Raw genomic sequence first — 23,157 nt, forward strand, 5'->3', positions numbered from 1 at the left:
CTCTTTAAAACTGCTAAAAAAAAAGTCTTGAAAAACTCCACAAAGAAGGAAAGCGCTTTATATTAACCAGTTTCCTCTAAAAAGACGTGTCGTTTCTCACAGCCTCTAGAAGCTCCGAGTGCACAAGCCTCGACGTGAGCCGCAGTCACACGGGGCCGCATCACAGCGCTCAGGTCGCGGCTATTGTTACAGACGCCGCCGCGCTCCTCAGCACAAGCTCTTCTGACTCAGCAGTTACTGGCACCTGCGATACTTTTTGTTTGCCGTCGCCTCCCGCATTTCCACTTCAGATATTCGTTAATTCGTAGCAGTAAAAAGAACAGCCAAAGCCTGGAGATGTATAATTCTATGTTCAGCCCACTGTTGAGAATACACATCAGGTACCAGCTGTGACTGAGATGTGAGGTTTTAGAAAGTAACAATTGTAAATAAAATTCTTCCCGCCCTCGTCCATCAATCTGACACGAACCATACACACAGCGCAGACGCCGGGGCGGGGGGCGAGGCCGGCGCTGTCATGTGATCAGCTGTGTGCTTGCAGTCAGTGTGACAGCGGCCGTTGAGGAGTGCAGGCCTGAGCCGGGATGGAGCGGCTCCTGCGCGGTGCGGTCATCTGCCTGCTCGGCTTAGGTAAGTGGGGAAGGGGGTGAGGCCGGGGAAGGTTACGGGTCCTGCCTGCTGCAGAGCCGGGATGGCGCCCTTGGGGGTGTCAGACCCGGCGGCACAGAAAGGTCAGTGACCAGTGGGGCAGGCGCCGAGTGTGAGGGGCTCCTCCATGTGCCCCTGCGCATCCCCCACCTGATGGCATGTCACATGGTGTAAGGAACCACAAAGCAGGTATAGGAATGGGGCCGCTGTGGGGGTGGGGGGAGAGTTGGGCACGGGGCGGGCGGGCGGCCGCCGTGGGAGTGGGGCCGGGGGTAGAGTCGAGCATGGGGGCGGCTGCCGCGGGGGCAGGGGGGGCGCCATGGGCAGGGGGGGGCCGCTGTGGGGGTGGGGCCGGGGGGAGAGTCGAGCATGGGGGCGGCCGCCGCGGGGGCAGGGGGAGAGTTGGGCAGGGGGGGCCGCTGTGGGGGTGGGGCCGGGGGAGAGTTGGGCAGGGGGGGCTGCTGTGGGGGTGGGGCCGGGGGGAGAGTTGGGCAGGGGGGGCTGCTGTGGGGGTGGGGCCGGGGGGAGAGTTGGGCAGGGGGGGCTGCTGTGGGGGTGGGGCCGGGGGGAGAGTCGAGCATGGGGGCGGCCGCCGCGGGGGCAGGGGGAGAGTTGGGCAGGGGGGGCCGCTGTGGGGGTGGGGCCGGGGGAGAGTTGGGCAGGGGGGGCTGCTGTGGGGGTGGGGCCGGGGGGAGAGTCGAGCATGGGGGCGGCCGCCGCGGGGGCAGGGGGAGAGTTGGGCACGGGGCGGCCGCTGTGGGGGTGGGGCCGGGGGGAGAGTTGGGCACGGGGCGGCCGCTGTGGGGGTGGGGCCGGGGGGAGAGTTGGGCAGGGGGGGCCGCTGTGGGGGTGGGGCCGGGGGGAGAGTTGGGCACGGGGCGGCCACTGCGGGGGTGGGGCCGGGGGGAGAGTCGGGCACGGGGGTGGGGGGAGAGACGGGGGCGGCTGCCGTGGGGGGAGAGTCTGGCACGGGGGGGGAGAGTCGGGCACGGGGCCTTCATGGAGGGTACGTATAGGGTAGGCATGGGGCCGCCGTGGTGTCATTACTCAACCCTGGATGATAGGCAGCCTGATAGTGCAGCACATTGGGAATTTGACTGGCACCCATGGTGGATTCTCCAGTGAGATCAGTTTATGGGGGGCTCCTGACACTCCCTCATATATCAGATGAGTTAATGATTGGACAGGGGAAATCTGCTGCTGAGGAGTCTGTGTCTTATAGCCCCCCTACACATTAGCGGCAGGCTGGCAGAACCCACTGATTACTATGGGGGGCTTTACCCTCACACATGATGGTTGAGGAGAGCAGGATTGGCCAGTTGGAGACCTTGAATAGAGCAGAAGGGCACATATTCCAGCTCGAGGACCATGAGACCAGCATACACTGAAGTGGAGGTCTAGGTGATCGGACCCCCAACCAGCTGGCATTTATTTATTACCTTTGTTGTGGATTTGTAGCTTAGAAAGATTATATTAGGAAGGAGCCCCTATAAGTCCCCCTTACCTGTGTTATTGGTGCATTAGTAGGGTGTAAGTATATTACAGGTGAGCCTGGAGATGGAATAAGCGGTAATTAGGATCTTGTTACATGTGTTTTCTTAGAAATGGGGAATAAAATGTTGGTTGGGCCAGGAAACCATGAGGACAGGCCGGCGTCTGCACCTAGTGCTGTAATGAGTAATCTCTCCTAATGCGTACCAGTGAGTGTGGAAGCCACGCTAATGATCTTAAAGGTGCACTACACCCACATACTGTATGCCGCCCATATTATTTACAAGTATGTCTTTAATGGATCTCAAGACTGGAGAGGTGTATGATAACGCGATTATGGGGGCAGACGTGTATGTATTTTTTGGCTTCCTGGTAGTCATCTCCTTAAAAGACCCTTTTTTAATTAGATCCTTTACCTACCAGGTATAAGGCTGTGTTCACACACAGTAGTCATTCTGCAGCTTTAGGCCGTGTTCACATGTCCAGTAATTAGCAGCTATCTGCTGGCAGAGTTGTGCAGACATTACTGTTTAGTACACTCTTAAATAACTGATCTCTGCTGGATCTGGCTTTTTGACACTGAAGTCTATGGAAAACATCTGTTTATCAGCCGTCCGTTTTTCTTCCATTTATAATGGATCTCTTTCTTTGCTTATTGGATCCAGTTAATTTTTTTTGTACTTTCAGAGTGAAATTTAATTGTTGGGTGGTCTTTTCAGGGATGCACTCTGATTTGGCCATTTGAAGGCTTGTATATAATGTGCATGTGTAGCAGCCTCGTTCTTTGGTATGTCAAAGCTATAGAAATGGAACAGATAATGCACTCCCCAACAGTGTTGCTTGATAATAGTCCTGTTTATTCGGTATTACACATGCGGAGTGGTGGTGCAGATTCTGGGTTGCGGGGGTAAGAAGACAACGGCCGTTTCTCGCGAGTCCTGCTCTTCAGCGGGTCCACTATCCCCGCACCCTAGAACCTGCACCACCACTCCGCATGTGTAATCCCGAATAAACAGGACTATTATCAAGTAACACTGTTGGTGAGTGCATTATCTGTTCCATTTCTATAGCTTTTATGGCTCAGGTTTCACTATATATGGAATTTGCACCACCTGTCTCGCATGCACACGGCTAGTGCCCTGTCTATGGTTTCCAGGCTAACACTTTCATATGCAGAGTGCAGCGATTAGTGCTTGACAATTGAAGGCTACATAGTGTGACTGATGCCTCACTATTTCTTTTCATATGCTGGTCATCCTTTGGTATCCTGGCAACTAGTCACTTGACCACCAAGACCAATAGATGGTAGCAGTGAAAACTGTCTCCTCGACAGCCTCACTACTAATGTCCTGACATTAGGGTACATGAAGACTCTGCAGCCAACGTGAAGCCATGATTAGGACCCAGATTGTTCTCCCCCGGAAGCCAAGCCTGTGCAAAACGGGGTTTATAAAAACAGATTTCTCTGCACTCAGACCTCTACCATGTGCCATACAGGTAAGTATAGATTTACTTTTCTATCACCTGTATGTCCATAGTAGAAGTCTGATATCTCCCAGGGGATGACAGATTCCCTTTAAGTGCTGTTTAAGAGGACCTTACTAATGGCTTCTTGGCAGATTTGACCACTAACATAGACAATCGGCATCTAACACCACGTTTCTGGGGTTCACATCAGTCACTTAGTCCTCTCTGTAGCTCTTCTCTAAATCAATATCCTAAGCACCACCCCAATAAGGCATGTAGATGGGAGCTTTTTGTTAGCAGATAACTTTTCTTTTTTCTTTTTTTTTTTTTCTCTTGGCTGGTTGACGTCAGTCAAGCAGGAGGAGGCAATGGCACTGGGCAGGGAATAGAGCTGGAGTGACTGAGGCTTCAGATCTACCATAGCCGTGTAAAGGCACTGCTGGACTTGTCTTTGAGGTGTGAAATCCTGTTGACATATTCTATATATGGCTCTGTTCACACATGCAGCATTTTTTTTCTTCTTCTCCAGACAAAACCTGCTCTTTGCAGTGAAATACTACGTTCAAAACACCTGTCTCTGCAGTGTTTTAGCACTTTTTTAACTTTTGTAATCGCATGTCTGCTGTATTCAACAAAAAACACAGAGATCTGAACTGCTGCAGCTTTCAAAAACTGCAGTTCTAGATTCATGCAGACGCTTGTCTCCTTCCTCACTGAAGTCTCTGAAAGCTCAGCATTTGTCAGTACTGTAAAAAAGCTTTTAATTTGCATCAAAAACCGCTGCCTGTGAACATAGCCTAAGAATACCTGTGTTCTCAGTGGGTAGGTCATGTACATGGTCTCCTAGCCCTCGGCACGTGGACCCGAGTCTTGTTGTTACTTTTGCATTAATGGGCCTAATCATAAAGTTGCAGATTCAACCAACATAGAGAAGTTTTTTAAGCAGTTTTTCTTGTACAATAAAAATGAGATCCCTCCTGCACCGTTCCAGCATGGTCGGGGGGGGGGGGGGGGTCTCATGGCATAACACTATTGGGCTGGTGAGCTCCTGCTTCTTCCGCTTGTCTGAGATTCGTCTGCTGGAAGAGCACAGCAGCCCAATAGCAATTCCTGATTGGCCGCTGGACTCGTGTAGCGATATGATGGGAGACCTAGCGCCGACAATGCTGGAACATTGTCACCTGAATGCATTAATACCTCAACGGGTATTGATAACCTGTCATCAGGTGTCGGACCCAAACCAGACGGCTCTGCACAGTACAGCTCCATGCATGAAGTATGTATCCATACAGTAAGTGACACATCACTGGAATCTGGTACTCTGCCCCTACATCATGCTGCTCTCAGATGGGGTAACAAAAAGCTGCTGACAGATTCCCATGTAACTTAATATAGAAAGGTAGTACACATGGTGCTGCTATTGTGAATTATATTGGGAGATAAAAGGATGAGGTGTAGAAGTATCGTATGTGCGACCCGTGCAGGGGGCTAAAGAAGTAGTTATGTATCTTTCTAGAACACAAAACGGTCTCACTCCCATCATTCAGTAGACACTTGTCGTCAGCAGCTCTTCTGGTGGTCTCGCCGGCTGTGGTGACCTCACCCCTTGGTTTTGTGTAGTTAATCTTCTGTGTGATTACCAGTGGGTTTTGGTCGGGTCAGCTGATGTGACATCACATGTTTGTGGGGTAGGAAGCTATGACATCATGGATATATATACATTTCCTGATAAATGGTAGAAATCACAGCCAGAGGAACTCCAATACTCTGCTCCTATGACACATCCTGACATCCCTTTAGGTGGTTAGTTTAGAATTAGCAAATACAACTTTTATCACATAATCAGGGTTTGTTTCCTTTTTTCCACCAATGGTGATCACATCTGTCTGATTGTGAGCTTTGTATGTTTGGTCACTGTTATGAAAAGCTGATCTTAAAAATGAAGGTTGACAATAGGGTGAGCTGCTGTCCGGGGGATGACTGGAGATAAGATTTCATTCCGCAAAGGTCTAATGTAACATAATGCGGGTTGTTGGGAATGAACTCTGTTGAGTGCTCGTGTGATGTGCCATATAAATAAAACATAACGGGGGAGGGCACTACGCAGCTTTTAATCAGTCTTGTAGTCTGAGCCTAGGCAGTGCTTCAGAAATACTGCTGCTGTCTCCTCCAAAGAAGTAACTGGCATATGGCCGGTAGAGGTTCCGGGTGCATATGGATGCACATGGCGTTACTTCCTTAGCTGGGTGTTTAAAAAAAAAAACAAAAAAAAAAAACATTTACCGTAGTTATTTTGTCAATTTCTATAATGTTGGTTTCCGCGATCAAAACCCATGGAGTTGAATGTACCCTGCAGTTTTAAAAATATTAGTGTTGTCATAAATCTGTGCAAAAAATGACTGCAAATTGGATTTCCACATACTGTAGATTGTGATAAAATCCTGCCAGGGATGGAGGCAACAGGTCAAGTGACTCTGTCCTTTGGCTGTGAATGCTGTGGTGGGAGATTATCTGGGATTATATTCCTTTTTGCCTGATGTAGATAAAACGCTTAAATGGGTTTTCCTACAAAGTTAATTTTAATCAGTACATCTTGCAATAATAACTTGCCCAATTTTGATGTTTCTCAGCAGAGGAACATATATACGGGGTGGTCCAAAAGTAGGTGGACAGAAAATAACATTTAATTTTGTTTTTTTTTAATAAAATTATATTTACTAACACAAGCATAACATTGACAATTAAATTTTATTATGAACAATAATACAAAAGCCCTTAACTTTTATCAACGCAGGGGCTCAAACTGTTTTCCATTACAATTTGCACAGCTTTGCCTCTTAAGCTTCGACAAACTTTTTTGCACAAGTCTCTTTGGGTATTAATTTCTTGAAATGCATCTCTTATGTAATTTTTCAAATCACTGACACTTTTTGGTTTTCGACTATAAACTTTGTCCTTGAGTACTCCCCAAAAGAAAAAATCCATTGGGGTCAAGTCTGGTGAACGTGCCGGCCAATCAAGTGGGCATCTTCGCCCAATCCATTTATTAGGAAATGTTTCATCAAGTTACTTGCGGACTACTCTTGAATAATGTGGAGGGGCCCCATCTTGTTGGAACTAAAGGTCATGTGAATTAGGCTGTTGCTGTAACTGGGGAACAACTTGATTCATCAGAATTTCGAGATACTTATCTCCTGTGACTGTTCCATCAAAAAATATTGGTCCTAAAACACCAAAACTTGAAATACCACCCCAGACATTGACACCAGGCTCATTTAGTTGTTGCTCTAATGTTAAATGCATATTCTCATTATACCAGTAAATAAAATTATGTCTGTTAACCCCTTTAAAGCCCATGACGTACTAATACGCGTCTGTGCCCTGGGCTTTAAGAGCCAGACCCGTATTAGTACGTCATGGCGATCGCGCGCGCACACAGGCTGTGCTTGTGCGATCGCCGCCGGGTGTCAGCTGATTGTCACAGCTGACACCCGATACTATGTGCAGGGAGCGGTCCTGCACCAATCCCAGCACATTAACCCCCGCAATGCTGCGATCGAAGTCGATCGCAGCATTGCGGAGGCAAGGGGAGGTGATCGCCGATACTCACCTCCTCTTCCGGCTTCCAGCGATGTCTGCCGCGGCTTCCCTGGTGTTGCCATGACGACCCGATGTAGTCATGACAACATCCGGGTCACCAGACAGCAGGAAGATTGTTTGGACATGCGCAGTGCATCTCCAAACAATCTTCTCCCTGTCCAGCGCTGACAGCCTGCATGGCACAGGGATGGTGCTGCATTCCTGTGCCATGCAGGCGATCAGAATAAAAAAAGTGAAAGTCCCATAGTGGGACAAAGTGAAAAAGTAAAAAAACTGTCTGAAAGTGAAAAAAATAAATAAAATTGTAAAAATATTAAAAAAATAAAAAAAATAATCCACTAAAAATAAAAATATAATGTACCCATCAATAAATATTATGGAAAAAAAAAAAACAATAAAAGTACACATATTTGGTATCGCCGCGTCCGTAACGACATGACCTAGAAAACTGTTCCACTAGTTAACCCTTCAGTGAACACGGTAAAAAAAAATAAAAAACAAAGCAAAAAACAATGCTTTATCATCATACCGCCAAACAAAAAATGGAATAACACGCGATCAAAAAGACAATATAAATAAAAATGGTACCGCTGAAAACGTCATCTCATCCCGCAAAAAACAAGCCACCATACAGCTCCATCATCCGAAAAATCAGTTATAGCTCTCAGAATAAAGCAATGCAAAAAAATAACTTTTTCTATAAAATAGCTTTTACTCTGTAAAAGCGCCAAAACATAGAAAAACTATATAAATGTGGTACCGCTGTAAACGTACTGACCTGAAAAATAAAGCTGCCTTATCAATGTTACCACACGTGGAACAGAATAAAAAAATGTAAAAACACAATTCCTGAATTGTTGGTTTTTGTTTATTCTGCCTCCCAAAAATAGGAATAGAAAGCGATCAAAATATGTCACGTGCCTGAAAATGGCACCAATAAAAACATCAACTCATCCCGCAAAAAAACAAGCCGTCACATGACTGTCGGCCAAAATATGGCGATGCAAAAACTAGATTTTACCAAATGTGTCTTTTAGTGTGTGACAGCTGTCAATCATAAAAACCCAATATGATTCTGGTATCGCTGTAATTGCACCGACCCCAAGAATAAAGTAATCTCATCACTTATACCGCATGAGGAATGGCGTAAAAAATAAACGCTAGGGCTGGGGTTGGGGTTGTTTTTTTTTTTTTTTTTTTTTTTTTACATTGGAAAAAAAAAAAAAATGACGATATGGCGACTAGTATTGAGCGCAAGTGCTCGCTACTTGCGTTTGCATCGGGTGCTCGGGTATGCACTGAGTATCGCGGGTGCTCTAGTCTCTGCCCCATATGCTTCACGGCCAAAAAAACCTCGCGGGGATTGCCTGCCATGCACGAGCGATCCCCACATGTTTTTTTGGGGGTGTCTAATAACCGTGAAACATGCGGGCGGGGACTCGAGCATTTCACTTGAGCACCCGTGATACATGGTGCATACCTGAGTACCCGATGCAAACTCAAGTAGCGAGCTCTTGCGCTCAAGAGTAATGACAACTTATTCAATATGATGACCTAATGTTATCAAATTCTGTATCGTACCTCTGGGTTCAAAATGTTCGCTATACCCCTCAATAAAATCCTTGAGGGGTCTAGTTTCCAAAATGGGGTCACTTGTGGGGGAGCTCCATTGTTTAGGCACATCAGGGGCTCTCCAAACGCGACATGGTGTCCGCTAACAAATTGAATGGAAAATCGGCTCAAATTGTTAGCGGACACCATGTTGCGTTTGGAGAGCCCCTGATGTGCCTAAACAGTGGAGCTCCCCCACAAGTGACCCCATTTTGGAAACTAGACCCCCCAAGGCACCTATCTAGATGCATAGTGAGCACTTGGAACCCTCAGGTGCTTCAAAAATTGATTCGTAAAAATGAAAAAGTGGAAAAAAAAATACTTTTTCATTTTTACGAATCAATTTGTGAAGCACCTGGGGGTTCCAAGTTCTCACTATGCATCTAGATAGGTGCCTTGGGGGGTCTAGTTTCCAAAATGGGGTCACTTGTGGGGGGTTTCCACTGTTTAGGCACATCAGGGGCGCTCCAAACGCAACATGGCATCTGCTAATTATTCAAGCAAATTTTACAATCAAAAAGTCAAATGGCGCTCCTTCCCTTCCGAGCCCTACGGCCAAACAGTGGTTTTTCCTCACATATGGGGTATCTGCGTGCCCAGGGGAAATTGCACAACAAATTTTGGGGTCCATTTTTTCCTGTTACCTCTGCGAAAATAAAAAATATTGGGTCTAAAGTAACATTTTTGTGAAAAGTTAAATGTTCATTTTTTTTCTTCCACATTCCAAAAATTCCTGTGAAGCACCTGAAGGGTTAATAAAGTTCTTGAATGTGGTTTTGAGTACCTTGAGGGGTGCAGTTTTTAGAATGGTGTCACTTTTGGGTATTTTCTGTCATAAAGACCCCTCAAAGTGTCTTCAAATGTGATGTCCCTAAAAAAAAATGGTTTTGTAAATTTTGTTGGAAAAATGAGAAATCGCTGGTCAACTTTTAACCCTTATAGCTCCCTAACAAAAAAAAATTTTGGTTCCAAAATTGTGCTGATGTAAAGTAGACATGTGGGAAATGTTATTTATTAACTATTTTGTGTGACATATCGCTCTGATTTAAGGGCATAAAAATTCAAATTTTGAAAATTGCAACATTTTTGCCAAATTTCTGTTTTTTTCACAAATAAACGCAAGTGATATCGAAGAAATTTTACCACAATCATGAAGTACAATATGTCACTAAAAAACAGTCTCAGAATCAGGGGGTTCCGTTGAAGCGTTCCAGAGTAATTACCTCATAAAGTGACAGTGGTCAGAATTGTAAAAATTGGCCCGGTCATTAACGTGCAAACCACCTTGGGTTGTAAAGGGGTTAATATGGCCGGATAATTTGAAAGAAGCTTCATCACTCCACATAATCACTTTTTACACCATGTTTGATAAATCTCCCCCTTCATAACCTTATTACACTTTCTGTCTACCTACTTTTGGACCACCTTGTATAAATGTTCCCCTGCTGTGTACTGTGTAATGGCTGTGTCTGACCGTGCAGGAACATGGTCTGATCACACCACATCTCCTGGGCAGTGGAGGAAGCAAAAGAGGATACAGACATTCCAGCATTATGCCCAAGAAGTTGAATTTTAGTTTCATCAGACCACAGGACATGTCTCCAAACATTAAGGTCTTTGTTCCTGTGTGCATTTCCAAACATTAATCTGTCTTTTTTAGGTTTCTTTTGGAGTAATGGCTTCTTCCTGGCAGAGTGGCCTTTCAGCCCATGTTGATACAGTACTCGTTTCACTGTGGATATTGACACAATCTTTGACAGATCTTTTGCTTTTGTCCTTGGGTTGATATGCACATGTCGGACCAAAGCACGTTAATCTCTGGGACACAGAACCCGTCTCCTTACTGAGTAGTATGATGGCTGGACATTCCCATCTTGTTTGTACTTGTGTATAATTGTTTGTACAGATGAACGAGGCACCTTCAAGTATCTTGAAATTGTACCCAAGGATGAGCCAGACTTGTGCAAGTCTGCAATTCTCTTCCTGATATCTTGGCTGATTTCTTTACTTTCCCATGATGCTACACAAAGAAGCAGTGTGTTTCAGGTGTGCATTAAAATACATCCACAGGTGTGTGTCTATCAGTAGCTTTGTAAGATAGGGAAAGGGGAAAGTAGGAAAAGTGTGGATATAAAGAAATATAAAATGCATAAACTTTATTGATTAATTAAAATCCTATAGATGTAAAATTGCTCATGCATCTATAGATGCATATAAGGTAACCACCTACTGATAGAAAAAGTGGTACCCACTAATAGATCTGGCTGGATGTAGTGTAGGGCAAATTATGGGACACCTCAGTCAAGTCCCTCTAATGTAGGACCGAGGTTGTGTGTGTGTGTGTGATATCCCCATATATTGGAATAGCCTAAATATGAATGTCAGGTGGAACAATTAAAGTTGAAAATATATATTGCTATGTAGCAAAATGTACATGTATAAGTCTGCCTTAGGGCATTACTATTCAGCACCTGACGGATATATATATATATTTGCAAAAATCCAGTTTTAAGTATTGTAACAGTGGGAGATATCAGACATCAGCACTCACTCTCTGCTCAATCACACAATTGCACAGTATATGTATTTAGACTGCTTATTAATGAGCCGCCACTGCTCAAAATCATGGGCAGGAGGAGATCACACTGTCAAGCGATCGTCTCCTCTGTTACACTGAGGAGCCGTCCGCTGCCCCGAGCGACTCCTCACATGTCAGAGGTGAATGATCACACTGTAATTCAGCCTGTCCAGCTGTACGGTTGATCGCCTGAGTGAGGAATAATCTATTATCCCCTGTCTCATTCCCTGCACACACGTGCCGGCATGCCCAGCACAAACAGCTGATCGCTGCAGTGTGGAGCAGTCCGCTGTCTCATAGCTGCACACGTGTTTGATGCGTCCGACTCAGACAGCCGAACACTGCGGTTATACTCTTTATAATCCGCTACAGCTAAGAGTGCTGACACAGTTCTCCCTATTATTGAAATGCCGCCATAATGTGCATATCCCTAGGGTTAATTCTCATTCCCCTCTACACTATCGTGCAGCTCAGATAAGTTCCCTGACGCGCGTTTCGCCGGTATACCCTTAGGAAAAAGCCGGTATACCGGCGATTATAAAGAGTATAACCGCAGTGTTCGGCTGTCTGAGTCGGACGCATCAAACACGTGTGCAGCTACGAGACAGCGGACTGCTCCACACTGCAGCGATCAGCTGTTTGTGCTGGGCATGCCGGCACGTGTGTGCAGGGAATGAGACAGGGGATAATAGATTATTCCTCACTCAGGCGATCAACCGTACAGCTGGACAGGCTGAATTACAGTGTGATCATTAACCTCTGACATGTGAGGAGTCGCTCGGGGCAGCGGACGGCTCCTCAGTGTAACAGAGGAGACGATCGCTTGACAGTGTGATCTCCTCCTGCCCATGATTTTGAGCAGTGGCGGCTCATTAATAAGCAGTCTAAATACATATACTGTGCAATTGTGTGATTGAGCAGAGAGTGAGTGCTGATGTCTGATATCTCCCACTGTTACAATACTTAAAACAACTGGATTTTTATATATATATATATATATATATATATATTAACCTCGGTCCTACATCAGTGGGACTTGACAGAGGTGTCCCATAATTTGCCCTACACTACATCCAGCCAGATCTATTAGTGGGTACCACTTTTTCTATCAGTAGGTGGTTACCTTATATGCATCTATAGATGCATGAGCAATTTTACATCTATAGGATTTTAATTAATCAATAAAGTTTATGCATTTTATATTTCTTTATATCCACACTTTTCCTACTTTCCCCTTTCCCTATCTTACATGACTATTTGGTGGTGCACACCTGTGGATGTAGATCTGATGAGAATAGACCATTCTTTTGTCTATCAGAAGCTTCCAACCACATGACTTCATCATGTGGGCAGTCCAGAATTGTTTAAAGGCATAGTAATCTTAGTGTATGTAAACTTTTCACGTTGCAGTAAGTAATAAAAATGCCTTAACATGCTCTCTTATTCTGGCATTTGGCAATTATTAAATTATAGTAATCCTAATTGACCTAAAACAAGAGAGGTTTATTCTGATTCCATGTCAGATATTGAGAAAAACATGCATACAGTGGAGGAAATAATTGATCCCTTGCTGTTTTTGTAAGTTTGCCCACTGACTGACATGAACAGTCTATAATTTTAAGGGAAGGTTAATTTTAACATTGAGAGAGAGAATATCCAAAAATAAAAATCAAGAAAATCACATTGTATAAATCAGATACATTTATTTGCAGTGAGAAATAAGTATTTGATCCCCTACAAACCATTGAGTTCTGGCTCCTACAGACCAGTTAGACGCTTCTAATCAACTTGTTACCTGTATTAAAGACAACTGTCTTACAAAGTCACCTGTATAAAAGACTCCTGTCCACAGACTGTCAGCCTCTAACCTCTACAACATGGGCAAGACCAAAGCGCTTTCTAAGGATGTCAGTGACAAGATCATAGACCTGCACAAAGCTGGAATGGCATACAAAACCATAAGTAAGACGCTGGGTGAGAAGGAGACAACTGTTGGTGCAATAGTAAGAAAATGGAAGAAATACAAAATGACTGTCAATCGACATCGATCTGGAGCACCATGCAAAATCTTACCTTGTGGAGTATCCTTGATCATGAAGAAGGTGAGAGATCAGCCTAAAACTACACGGGGGGGAACTTGTTAATGATCTCCAGGCAGCTGGGACCACAGTCACCAAGAAAACCATTGGTAACACATTACGCCTTAAAGGTTTAAAATCCTGCAGTGCCCGCAAGGTCCCCCTGCTCAAGAAGGCACATGTGCAGGCCCGTCTGAAGTTTGCCAATGAACACCTGGATGATTCTGTGAGTTATTGGGAAAAGGTGCTGTGGTCAGAGGAGACAAAAATCGAGCTCTTTGGCATTAACTCAACTCGCTGTGTTTGGAGGAAGAAGGATGAGTACAACCCTAAGAACATCATCCCAACCGTGAAGCATGGTGGGGGAAAATTATACTTTGGGGGTGCTTTTCTGCAAAGGGGACATGACGACTGCACCATACTGAAGAGAAGATGGGTGGGATCATGTACTGCGAGATTTTGGCCAACAACCTCCTTCCCTCAGTAAGACCAATGAAGATGGGTCGTGGCTGGGTCTTCCAGCAAGACAATGACCCAAAACATGCAGCCAAGATTACAAAGGAGTGGCTCAAAAAGCACAGTAAGGTCATGGAGTGGCCTAGCCAGTCTCCAGACCTTAATCCCATAGAAAACATATCGAGGGAGTTGAACCTCCGAGTTGCCAAGTGACAGCCTCAAAATCTTAATGATTTAGAGATGATCTGCAAAGAGGAGTGGACCAAAATTCCTCCTGACATGTGCGCAACCCTCATCATCTACAAAAAACGTCTGACTGCTGTGCTTGCCAACAAGGGTTTTGCCACCAAGTATTAAGTGCTTGCCAGAGGAATCAAATACTTATTTCTCACTGCAAAATGCAAATTTATCTAATTTATACAATGTGATTTTTCTTTTTTTTTTTGGGGGGGGGGGGATATTCTATCTCTCATTGTTAGAATTAACCTACCCTTAAAATTAGACTGTTCCTGTCTTTGTCAGTGGGCAAACTTACAAAAACAGCAAGGTATCAAATACTTATTTCCCCCACTGTATGTAAACTTCTGGTTTCATCTGTATGTATTTTTTTTTTCTGCCTCAGATCTTGCAGTTTTCTAGATGCTGAGCTCTGTATAATCCGCCCACACCACTGTTAAGCATCTTTTTGTGGACACTGTGCATAGGCAGAAAGCTGCAGAGTAGTGGTTGATGTGGTTATCTAGAGCTCATGAATATGGAGGACTACCTGGCAGCAGGTTTACGAGTCCTCTAGTGATCTCCCGCTGATAAAAATAGTGATTTTTTTTTTATCAAAACAGCAAGCAGCTCAGTAAGTGACACATTGCTGGAATCAGGGTCTCTGTCTCTACATTATGCTGCTCTCAGATTAGGTTGCAAAAACCTGGGGACAGACTTTAAGTTTTATTGGGAAGAAAAGCTGAAAATTCTCCTAAATGTTGGGATTTATAATGTGCGTTGTCTCTGGGGAGATCATCTCCAAAATTTTAGCCCAGACGCTGCACTGGATATTGGGACATGGAGACTACTGCTCTGGACTCTGTGTTATAATACATAGTTGTAGGGTTGTGGTTTTTTTTTTTTTTAAATTAACCCACTGTTTGCATAGTGCTTAGGACTGGTTTCCATTTCTCAGACTCTCACAGGACATTTCTTCCATTGTAAGACTTCATCTTCCTCTCTATACTACGGTGTTGGATGAGTGAGCAGATATAGACTGAGCACTTGGGGGGGACACAAATTATCATGTAGCTACTTAATCCAATTATGTATCGTTGTCACATGTGACTGACACTTTGTCTTCTTCACCAGGGCTCATGACATCAGAAGCTTTTGAAGTCCAAGTAAAAGATGACTCCAACCATACCTGTATACACGCCAGCCTGAGTGTGAACTTCACCATAAAATATGAAACGGAGAGCGGCACCAATGTAAGTCTGTCACCTAATCTCACCAGGAATGGCAAAGCTAGGGTCATGGTGCATCCTTCAGCATGGGTATTGCTACACCAAAATAGAAATGTCAAGGATTTATGGAAATCCCAGGATGAATAGACATGTTAATGATGTACATATGGTGAAAAAATGGAAACACACTTTTGTAAACATCTCGATTTTGTTTAATATGGGGTATGATTGCTATACTTAGAAATCTCTGCACTTCTATGCTTTGGTAGCTGTTTGCCATGAGGAGGCCTTCACAAGGGAACATGAGTCCCAGAAGATGTTTCCTACACAACAACCAGGCCATAAATTGCTCCAACTACTGCGAGCAGCCTGTGCGAGACGTAAACCAGTGACTGGTCTGCAGCGTCTCTGGACTTGACTCCCATCGAGCACATCTGGGACATCATTGGTCAACAATTGCAAAGGAAGCTGCCAACAGCAGATCTTGATGATTTGCCAAAGTGCATTCAGCTTGGAACAACATTCCTCAGACAACCATTAATAGCAACCAAGTGGTGTAAATGCGAGCATCTCTCCATGTGGTGCTCATACTCCATGCTGCGAGATGTTTAGAAAATTGTCTCTATGTCTACAGTTGATCATGTTCCCCACCAGTCCTTTTTAGAAAATGGAGGAAGGCCCCTTTTTAAATGTTTCCTTTTTCCTTCAGAGCAATAGAACCTTTGTCGCTCCGGATGATGTGACTACCCTTGGCAGTACGTGTGGCAGTGGTGAGGGAGCGGCCTTGTTGGTGGTTAACTTTAAGAACAACCATTCGTGGAGTGTGAACTTCTCCAGGAATAGCACGGTGTACAGTATCGACGTGATCGTCTTCACCTACAATACTAACGACAGCACGCTCTTTCCAGACGCCAAAAGAAAAGGTAACTGCTTTACTTGGCACAAGCTATGATGAATGCATTCTATGTCTTTTTAAAGGGGGTATTCCAGTTTAATCCCAAACGGCTTATCCATTGAATTATGGCACGTTTCATGACTTTGCAGTAATTTTTTTTTATACAGTACAGACCAAAAGTTTGGACACACATTCTCATTTAAAGATTTTTCTGTATTTTCATGACTATGAAAATTGTACATTCACACTGAAGGCATCAAAACTATGCATTAACACATGTGGAATTATATACTTAACAAAAAAGTGCGAAACAACTAAAAATATGTCTTCTATTCTAGGTTCTTCAAAGTAGCCACCTTTTGCTTTGAGGACTGCTTTGCACACTCTTGGCATTCTCTTGATGAGCTTCAAGAGGTAGTCACCGGAAATGGTTTTCACTTCACAGGTGTGCCCTGTCAGGTTTAATAAGTGGGATTTCTTGCCTTATAAATGGGGTTGGGACCATCAGTTGTGTTGTGCAGAAGTCAGGTGGATACACAGCTGATAGTCCTACTGAATAGACTGTTAGCTGCTTTTTTCTTGCAATAATACAAATTCCAAGTAAAGAAAAATGAGTGGCCATCATTATTTTAAGAAATGAAGGTCAGTCAGTGCGAAAAATTGGGAAAACTTTGAATGTGTCCCCAAGTGCAGTTGCAAAAACCATCAATCGCTACAAAGAAACAGGCTCACATGAGGACCGCACCAGGAAAAGAAGACCAAGAGTCACCTCTGCTTCTGAGGATAAGTTTATCCGAGTCACTAGCCTCAGAAATCGCAGGTTAACAGCAGCTCAGATTAGAGACCAGGTCAATGCCACACAGAGTTCTAGCAGCAGACACATCTCTACAACAACTGTTAAGAGGAGACTTTGTGCAGCAGGCCTTCATGGTAAAATAGCTGCTAGGAAACCACTGCTAAGGACAGGCAACAAGCAGAAGAGACTTGTTTGGGCTAAAGAACACAAGGAATGGACATTAGACCAGTGGAAATCTGTGCTTTGGTCTGATGAGTCCAAATTAGAGATCTTTGGTTCCAACCACCGTGTCATGTGCGACGCAGAAAAGGTGAACGGATGGACTCTACATGCCTGGTTCCCACCGTGAAGCATGGAGGAGGAGGTGTGATGGTGTGGGGGTGCTTTGCTGGTGACACTGTTGGGGATTTATTAAAAATTGAAGGCATACTGAACCAGCATGGCTACCGCAGCGGCATGCTATTCCATCCGGTTTGCTTTTAGCTGGACCATTTATTTTTCAACAGGACAATGACCCCAAACACACCTCCAGGCTGTGTAAGGGCTATTTGACCAAGAAGGATAGTGATGGGGTGCTACACCAGATGACCTGGCCTCCACAGTCACCAGACCTGAACCCAATCGAGATGGTTTGGGGTGAGCTGGACCGCAGAGTGAAGGCAAAAGGGCCAACAAGTGCTAAGCATCTCTGGGAACTCCTTCAAGATTGTTGGAAGACCATTTCCGGTGACTACCTCTTGAAGCTCATCAAGAGAATGCCAAGAGTGTGCAAAGCAGTCATCAAAGCAAAAGGTGGCGACTTTGAAGAACCTAGAATATAAGACATATTTTCAGTTGTTTCACACTTTTTTGTTAAGTATATAATTCCACATGTGTTAATTCATAGTTTTGATGTCTTCAGTGTGACTGTACAATTTTCAGTCATGAAATTACAGAAAAATCTTTAAATGAGAAGGTGTGTCCAAACTTTTGGTCTGTACTGTGTGTGTGTGTGTGTGTGTGTGTGTGTCTCTATCTATATCAATTCTGTACTGGCTTCAAGATCTCTGAAGGCTCCCATGAAATGACTGCATGCCAGATTTACTTCCATTGAATAAACAAATGTCCTGGTCATGTGATATAACAAGCCAAGGACCTGACAGCACAGGACCGGGAAAATGGTTCTTGGAACTGGGACTCTGGCTGTTCTGCGTGCTTGTCATGATGCCATAGCTCCTCCATTGAGTTACCTGAAGGAAATGACATGGCAAACTGATAAAAGCAGCTTGTTGGAGTGAGGGGGGGGGGGGGGGGTAATGTCATAGATCAGGAAACATAAGATGCATATTATATATTACAAATACATAGGATTTAGTTGTGGTGTTTTTTTTTTGCAATTGATAAAATGCTAAATGTGTTGTGTAAAAGAACATAATTTCTATTATTGGGATGTATACCTGTCTGTAAAGTGGATTTACCATAGTATAGTATCAGTGTTTTGGGATATTTATATTTACGCAAACTCAAAAATAAACGTTAGCTTTATATATGGAGGTTATGGAAGAAGGATTCAACACTGATTTGGTGAAGGTGGAGATCTGCCTGCTCCGTGTTTTTTTTTTTTTTTTCTTTTCTTTTTTTCTCTCTGAAAGTGAAATGGCATAAAATCCCCTGTGCGACTACAGTAGCCTCTGTCGGGTCTAAACATTAGTGAGTGTCGCTCATACCTAGAAGGAAGAGCGGCATATATCGAGCCACAGCTCCGTCATCTAATCCCTTTCATTGATGCCAGGAATGTTGTACTATCAGCCTCAGAAGCTAACAGGGTTTACTAGAAGCGGAGGATGGAGGATTGCAAGCTAACAATACAAGAGTTAATGCTCTCTAGAGGCACTTTTAATCCCTTCGATGCAATCGAATCAGAAGATTCAGAATCTATATAGGGATTAATCAATCTGGCAGATCAGGGTTGCTCCTCTGGATGATCTGTGATAAAATGCTTAGAAACATTTTGACTTATGAGCCCAGGCCTAATGTTGTACTGATGTCATACATGCAATCTCACTACTTGAGTTTGGTCCTTTCTGCGTATTGGAGTCCACATGGACAAGCTAACAGGTCCACCACCAACTTGCAACAAGTCCACCACTGGTTTTAGATCACGTTTTATATGAGCGAGAACAGTTCTTAAATTGTAGCAGGGGCATATGTAAGAGAACATTAGGTATGCTGAGGTCATGAATTGTGGAGTTTTAAATGTTTTCTTGTAGGACATCAGTGGGATCCCAGGCTATAGATTGACACTGATCAAGTTTCCAAAATCTAGATAAGAATTTATGTAGACATGTTTTGGATCTTCCGATTTTGTCTCATGTTGAAGGGATTAAATAATAAAGTAATTTCTTGCATCCTGAAAGAATCCGAGGTTAGGGCTGTGGCTTGCTAGAAGTAAGAACTGGCATATCTAGGTATGAGCAACACTTGTGAACGGTTTACTACCGATGAAGGGTCCTGGAGCACATTGACTACCATAGGCTTGCAGTGGGGTTTATTCCCTTTCATTTAATCCATGTGTGCTGCTTTTACTTGTTAATAATAAATGACATGTGCAATATAGCCTGGGACCTGAGCGGCGAGTTACTGTGCAATATAGCCCGGGACCTGAGCGGCGAGTTACTGTGCAATATAGCCCGGGACCTGAGCGGCGAGTTACTGTGCAATATAGCCCGGGACCTGAGCGGCGAGTTACTGTGCAATATAGCCCGGGACCTGAGCGGCGAGTTACTGTGCAATATAGCCCGGGACCTGAGCGGCGAGTTACTGTGCAATATAGCCCGGGACCTGAGCGGCGAGTTACTGTGCAATATAGCCCGGGACCTGAGCGGCGAGTTACTGTGCAATATAGCCCGGGACCTGAGCGGCGAGTTACTGTGCAATATAGCCCGGGACCTGAGCGGGGAGTTACTGTGCAATATAGCCCGGGACCTGAGCGGGGAGTTACTGTGCAATATAGCCCGGGACCTGAGCGGGGAGTTACTGTGCAATATAGCCCGGGACCTGAGCGGGGAGTTACTGTGCAATATAGCCCGGGACCTGAGCGGGGAGTTACTGTGCAATATAGCCCGGGACCTGAGCGGGGAGTTACTGTGCAGAAACCAATCAGGAAGAGTGTGTGTATGGTGGGGGGAGGGGGGGGGGGGACTAGATTTGTCAGTCCCTTTCCCCACAGCAAGCATGGGCACCTTTCACCGAATTTTTCATGTTGAGCTCTTCACAGGATGTAATAGTGGCTGAAAAGCAGAATAAAGAATTTGTTTAATTTTGCCTCTGTTGCGATAAAAGTATTGGCACATAATGAGTTGGGTTTGATCAGATAGCGACTTGTACAGTGAGAAGTACACCTCCCCAGTGAAGTGGGTGTTATCAGACTTTTCACTGTGAAGTGGACTCTCTGTACAAGTTGCTCTGTTAACAACCACTTGGACTTAAAAGTTAACTCATTATGTGCCAATACTTTGATTGCTAATATCTCTGCAACAGAGAGGCAGGATCACAGCGTGTCAAGTTCAACATGAAAAATTTGGTGCAAGGTCCTCTGTGTATGGTTACGGCCCCTATATTACATTGTCGGCTGCCATTCCTTTTTCCTGTATAGTTTCTTTGTGGCATCCAAGTGTTGAGAAGCCCTGGAGTGGGCGCAGCAGGCTTAGTTGGCGATATAGCGACCATTGTTATGTGATTGGTGGGATTTCACAAAATGCAAGTGCTCTTGACTATTACTTAACTGCCTGGAAGTGATCAAAAGTGCTCTGAAAATTTTGGTTGTGTGGTTTCTTAATGTTGATCCATACGGGGAGACACTTGCTCATTTTATTTTTTTCCCCTCTAGGGCTTTTAACTACAACTAAGTCTGTTAATGATCCAATACCAATTAATGAAACCTACACATGTGTCCAACATAAAGACCTAATCACGGAAAATGTAGTACAAGACTACTGGAATGTTTCCCTGCTGGCATATGCTCAGGATGTGACGGTAATAAGGGGTAAGTGCATTGACTCTTGGGGTATGTTCTTTTTTGTCTGGACTATACTAATTATGTTAAACTAATGGCAGCATGAGTCTGAGACTGGCTCCTGTATTACAATGAAGAAAATGAGTGTGGATGAGCACCAAATACCAATAGGTGAGAGAGGTGCAGCAAACCTGCATCAGGGCATACAATACATAGACACCTTCCCTCCCTAAGCTCCAAAACTTTAATGGATCCCCCTGTATGAAAGCTATTGAATTTAATAATGTGAATTGAAAATCCAAGGACAAAGACAAAAATTACAACCACTTAATGCCAATAAGTAGTGGTTTCTTGTATCCACTCTCAGGATAGGGAGAACCAGAAGACCCAGTTGAGGCATCACACTGCTCTCATGCAGGTTCTTCTCTAGGGTTCAGCTGCTGGTGGAGTCCCGCCTCCTGCATGCAGGGCTGTGATTGACAGGTTCTGCTCACAGCATAGACAGGAAATCTCTGTACTCTGTGCTTGGAAGGGATTGTAACTGGAGGTCCCATCACCACATGTCGCCGCTCGGGAGCAGAATTTTAACAGCAAGTAAAGAATAGTGTCTTCATTTCTCATATTCTTTACGATGCTTCAACAGGGTTTTCTAGGCTCGTAGATTGTTTTTCCTGAAACACTGCAGCATTTCGGAGTAACAGGTATATACTGAGGGATCCATCATCAGATGGCACACACACGCTCTGAAGCCTAATCATGTGACCATTGCACATTGTTTGGGTGTAGTTTTGGCCACATGTAGTGTGTGTGTGTGTGTGTGTGTGTGTGTGTGTGTGTGTTATCGCCTTAAAACCACAAATGGGAGAAGTGAATAACAATGATTGTCTTGTTTCAAAGGTACCTGTCTGTCTGAGGAGTGTTAGGCAGGGAAGGAACACTCAGTTCTTGATGTGCTGGAAGCAGGGAAACTGTACAAGTATCGGGCTCTATTGACTGACGAGGGCCACGCTGATGGCTAGACAGATGGGACAGGGAAGCTCCAGGAACGGCTGCTGTGCTCAGCTGTTTCCAGAATGCGGTGATTGTTGCCAGGTCACTGGCAGACTCCTAAGCCTTCATGGCTCATTGATACATATGGGAAGTAAAGTTTAGGCTTAGTTCCCACAATGCAGATTTGAAGCAGAAATTTCCTGAGCATTTCTGCATCTCCATGGCGTGCAGATTTTGCATGCGGTTTTCCAAGCGATTTTGAGCATCACTTGGAAAAGTGCTTGACAAGCTGGTCACACAATATAAATCCATGCAACCGGCCTCCACTTCTCCCAACCCGGGTACCATCCGCGCATTGAACCGCATAATGTCCACATGTATACATGCGGGTGTTATGTGGTTCAATGCAAGTTGATGGGCACGATTTCACTGCAAAATCACACCCAAACTGGTTGTGCTGCGGATTTTTCCGCAATAATGATCTGCAGCTCACATCTCCGCAGCATGTGCAGGGCACATGCGGATTATCATTGAGAAACACGGCAGACAGCTTAACAAGCATTTTTAATGCATTGCTGTGGAAATGCATTAAATCTGCATCGTGGGCACACCGCCTCACTCTTATCGCCCCACAGAAGTCAATTATCTGCCGTGTACAGTGCAGACTCAGCCCATGAGTCTGCTTCATACACCTGCTACCGACTTGAGCATCTATGGGCTGTGCAGGAAAAAAACAAGGCTGATGGAGTCTGCACCTTTCTAACTGAAAGGGTTTTCCCACCATTGGATAGATGAAAAATACTAATATTTGCTGTGAAGAGGACATTGACTTACTATGGCGCCACCTAGTGTTTGTATACCACAATACACATGCTCAGTCATTCCCCTACAGCCAGGTCTCTGCTTAGTGTGTACTGCAGAGCAACCAATAGAAATGTCTTTCCTTCTGTTAGTCAGAGGAAACAGTCTGTACTGTGATCGTGTCGCTGATAGACTCTGCCTGCAGGCTAGGTAAAGGCCCCGTCACACATAACGATCTCGCTAGCGATCTCGTTATGTGTGACGGGGCCTTTAGAAGGGGCAAGCCACAAAAAAAATGGTATATAGA

At 44.6% G+C, this 23,157-nt stretch overlaps 1 protein-coding gene across 3 annotated transcripts in view; it reads left to right on the forward strand.

The window, feature by feature from the left end:
• Positions 1 to 476: 476 nt before the first annotated feature.
• The window catches only part of LAMP2 (lysosomal associated membrane protein 2), a 41,478-nt gene continuing 18,797 nt past the window's right edge, over positions 477 to 23,157 (forward strand). For all 3 annotated transcript variants that reach the window (XM_073641074.1, XM_073641076.1, XM_073641075.1), the window contains exons 1-4: positions 477 to 630; positions 15,280 to 15,398; positions 16,084 to 16,297; positions 20,934 to 21,089. In XM_073641074.1, coding sequence (XP_073497175.1) covers positions 585 to 630; positions 15,280 to 15,398; positions 16,084 to 16,297; positions 20,934 to 21,089 — 535 coding nt within the window. In that variant the 5' untranslated portion in view covers positions 477 to 584. The remainder of the gene's footprint in view (positions 631 to 15,279; positions 15,399 to 16,083; positions 16,298 to 20,933; positions 21,090 to 23,157) is intronic.

The sequence above is a fragment of the Phyllobates terribilis genome, unplaced genomic scaffold (genome assembly GCF_046119375.1).
Source record: "Phyllobates terribilis strain yellow unplaced genomic scaffold, ASM4611937v1 Scaffold_7__3_contigs__length_470593459, whole genome shotgun sequence".
Classification (NCBI taxonomy): Eukaryota; Metazoa; Chordata; class Amphibia; order Anura; family Dendrobatidae; genus Phyllobates; species Phyllobates terribilis.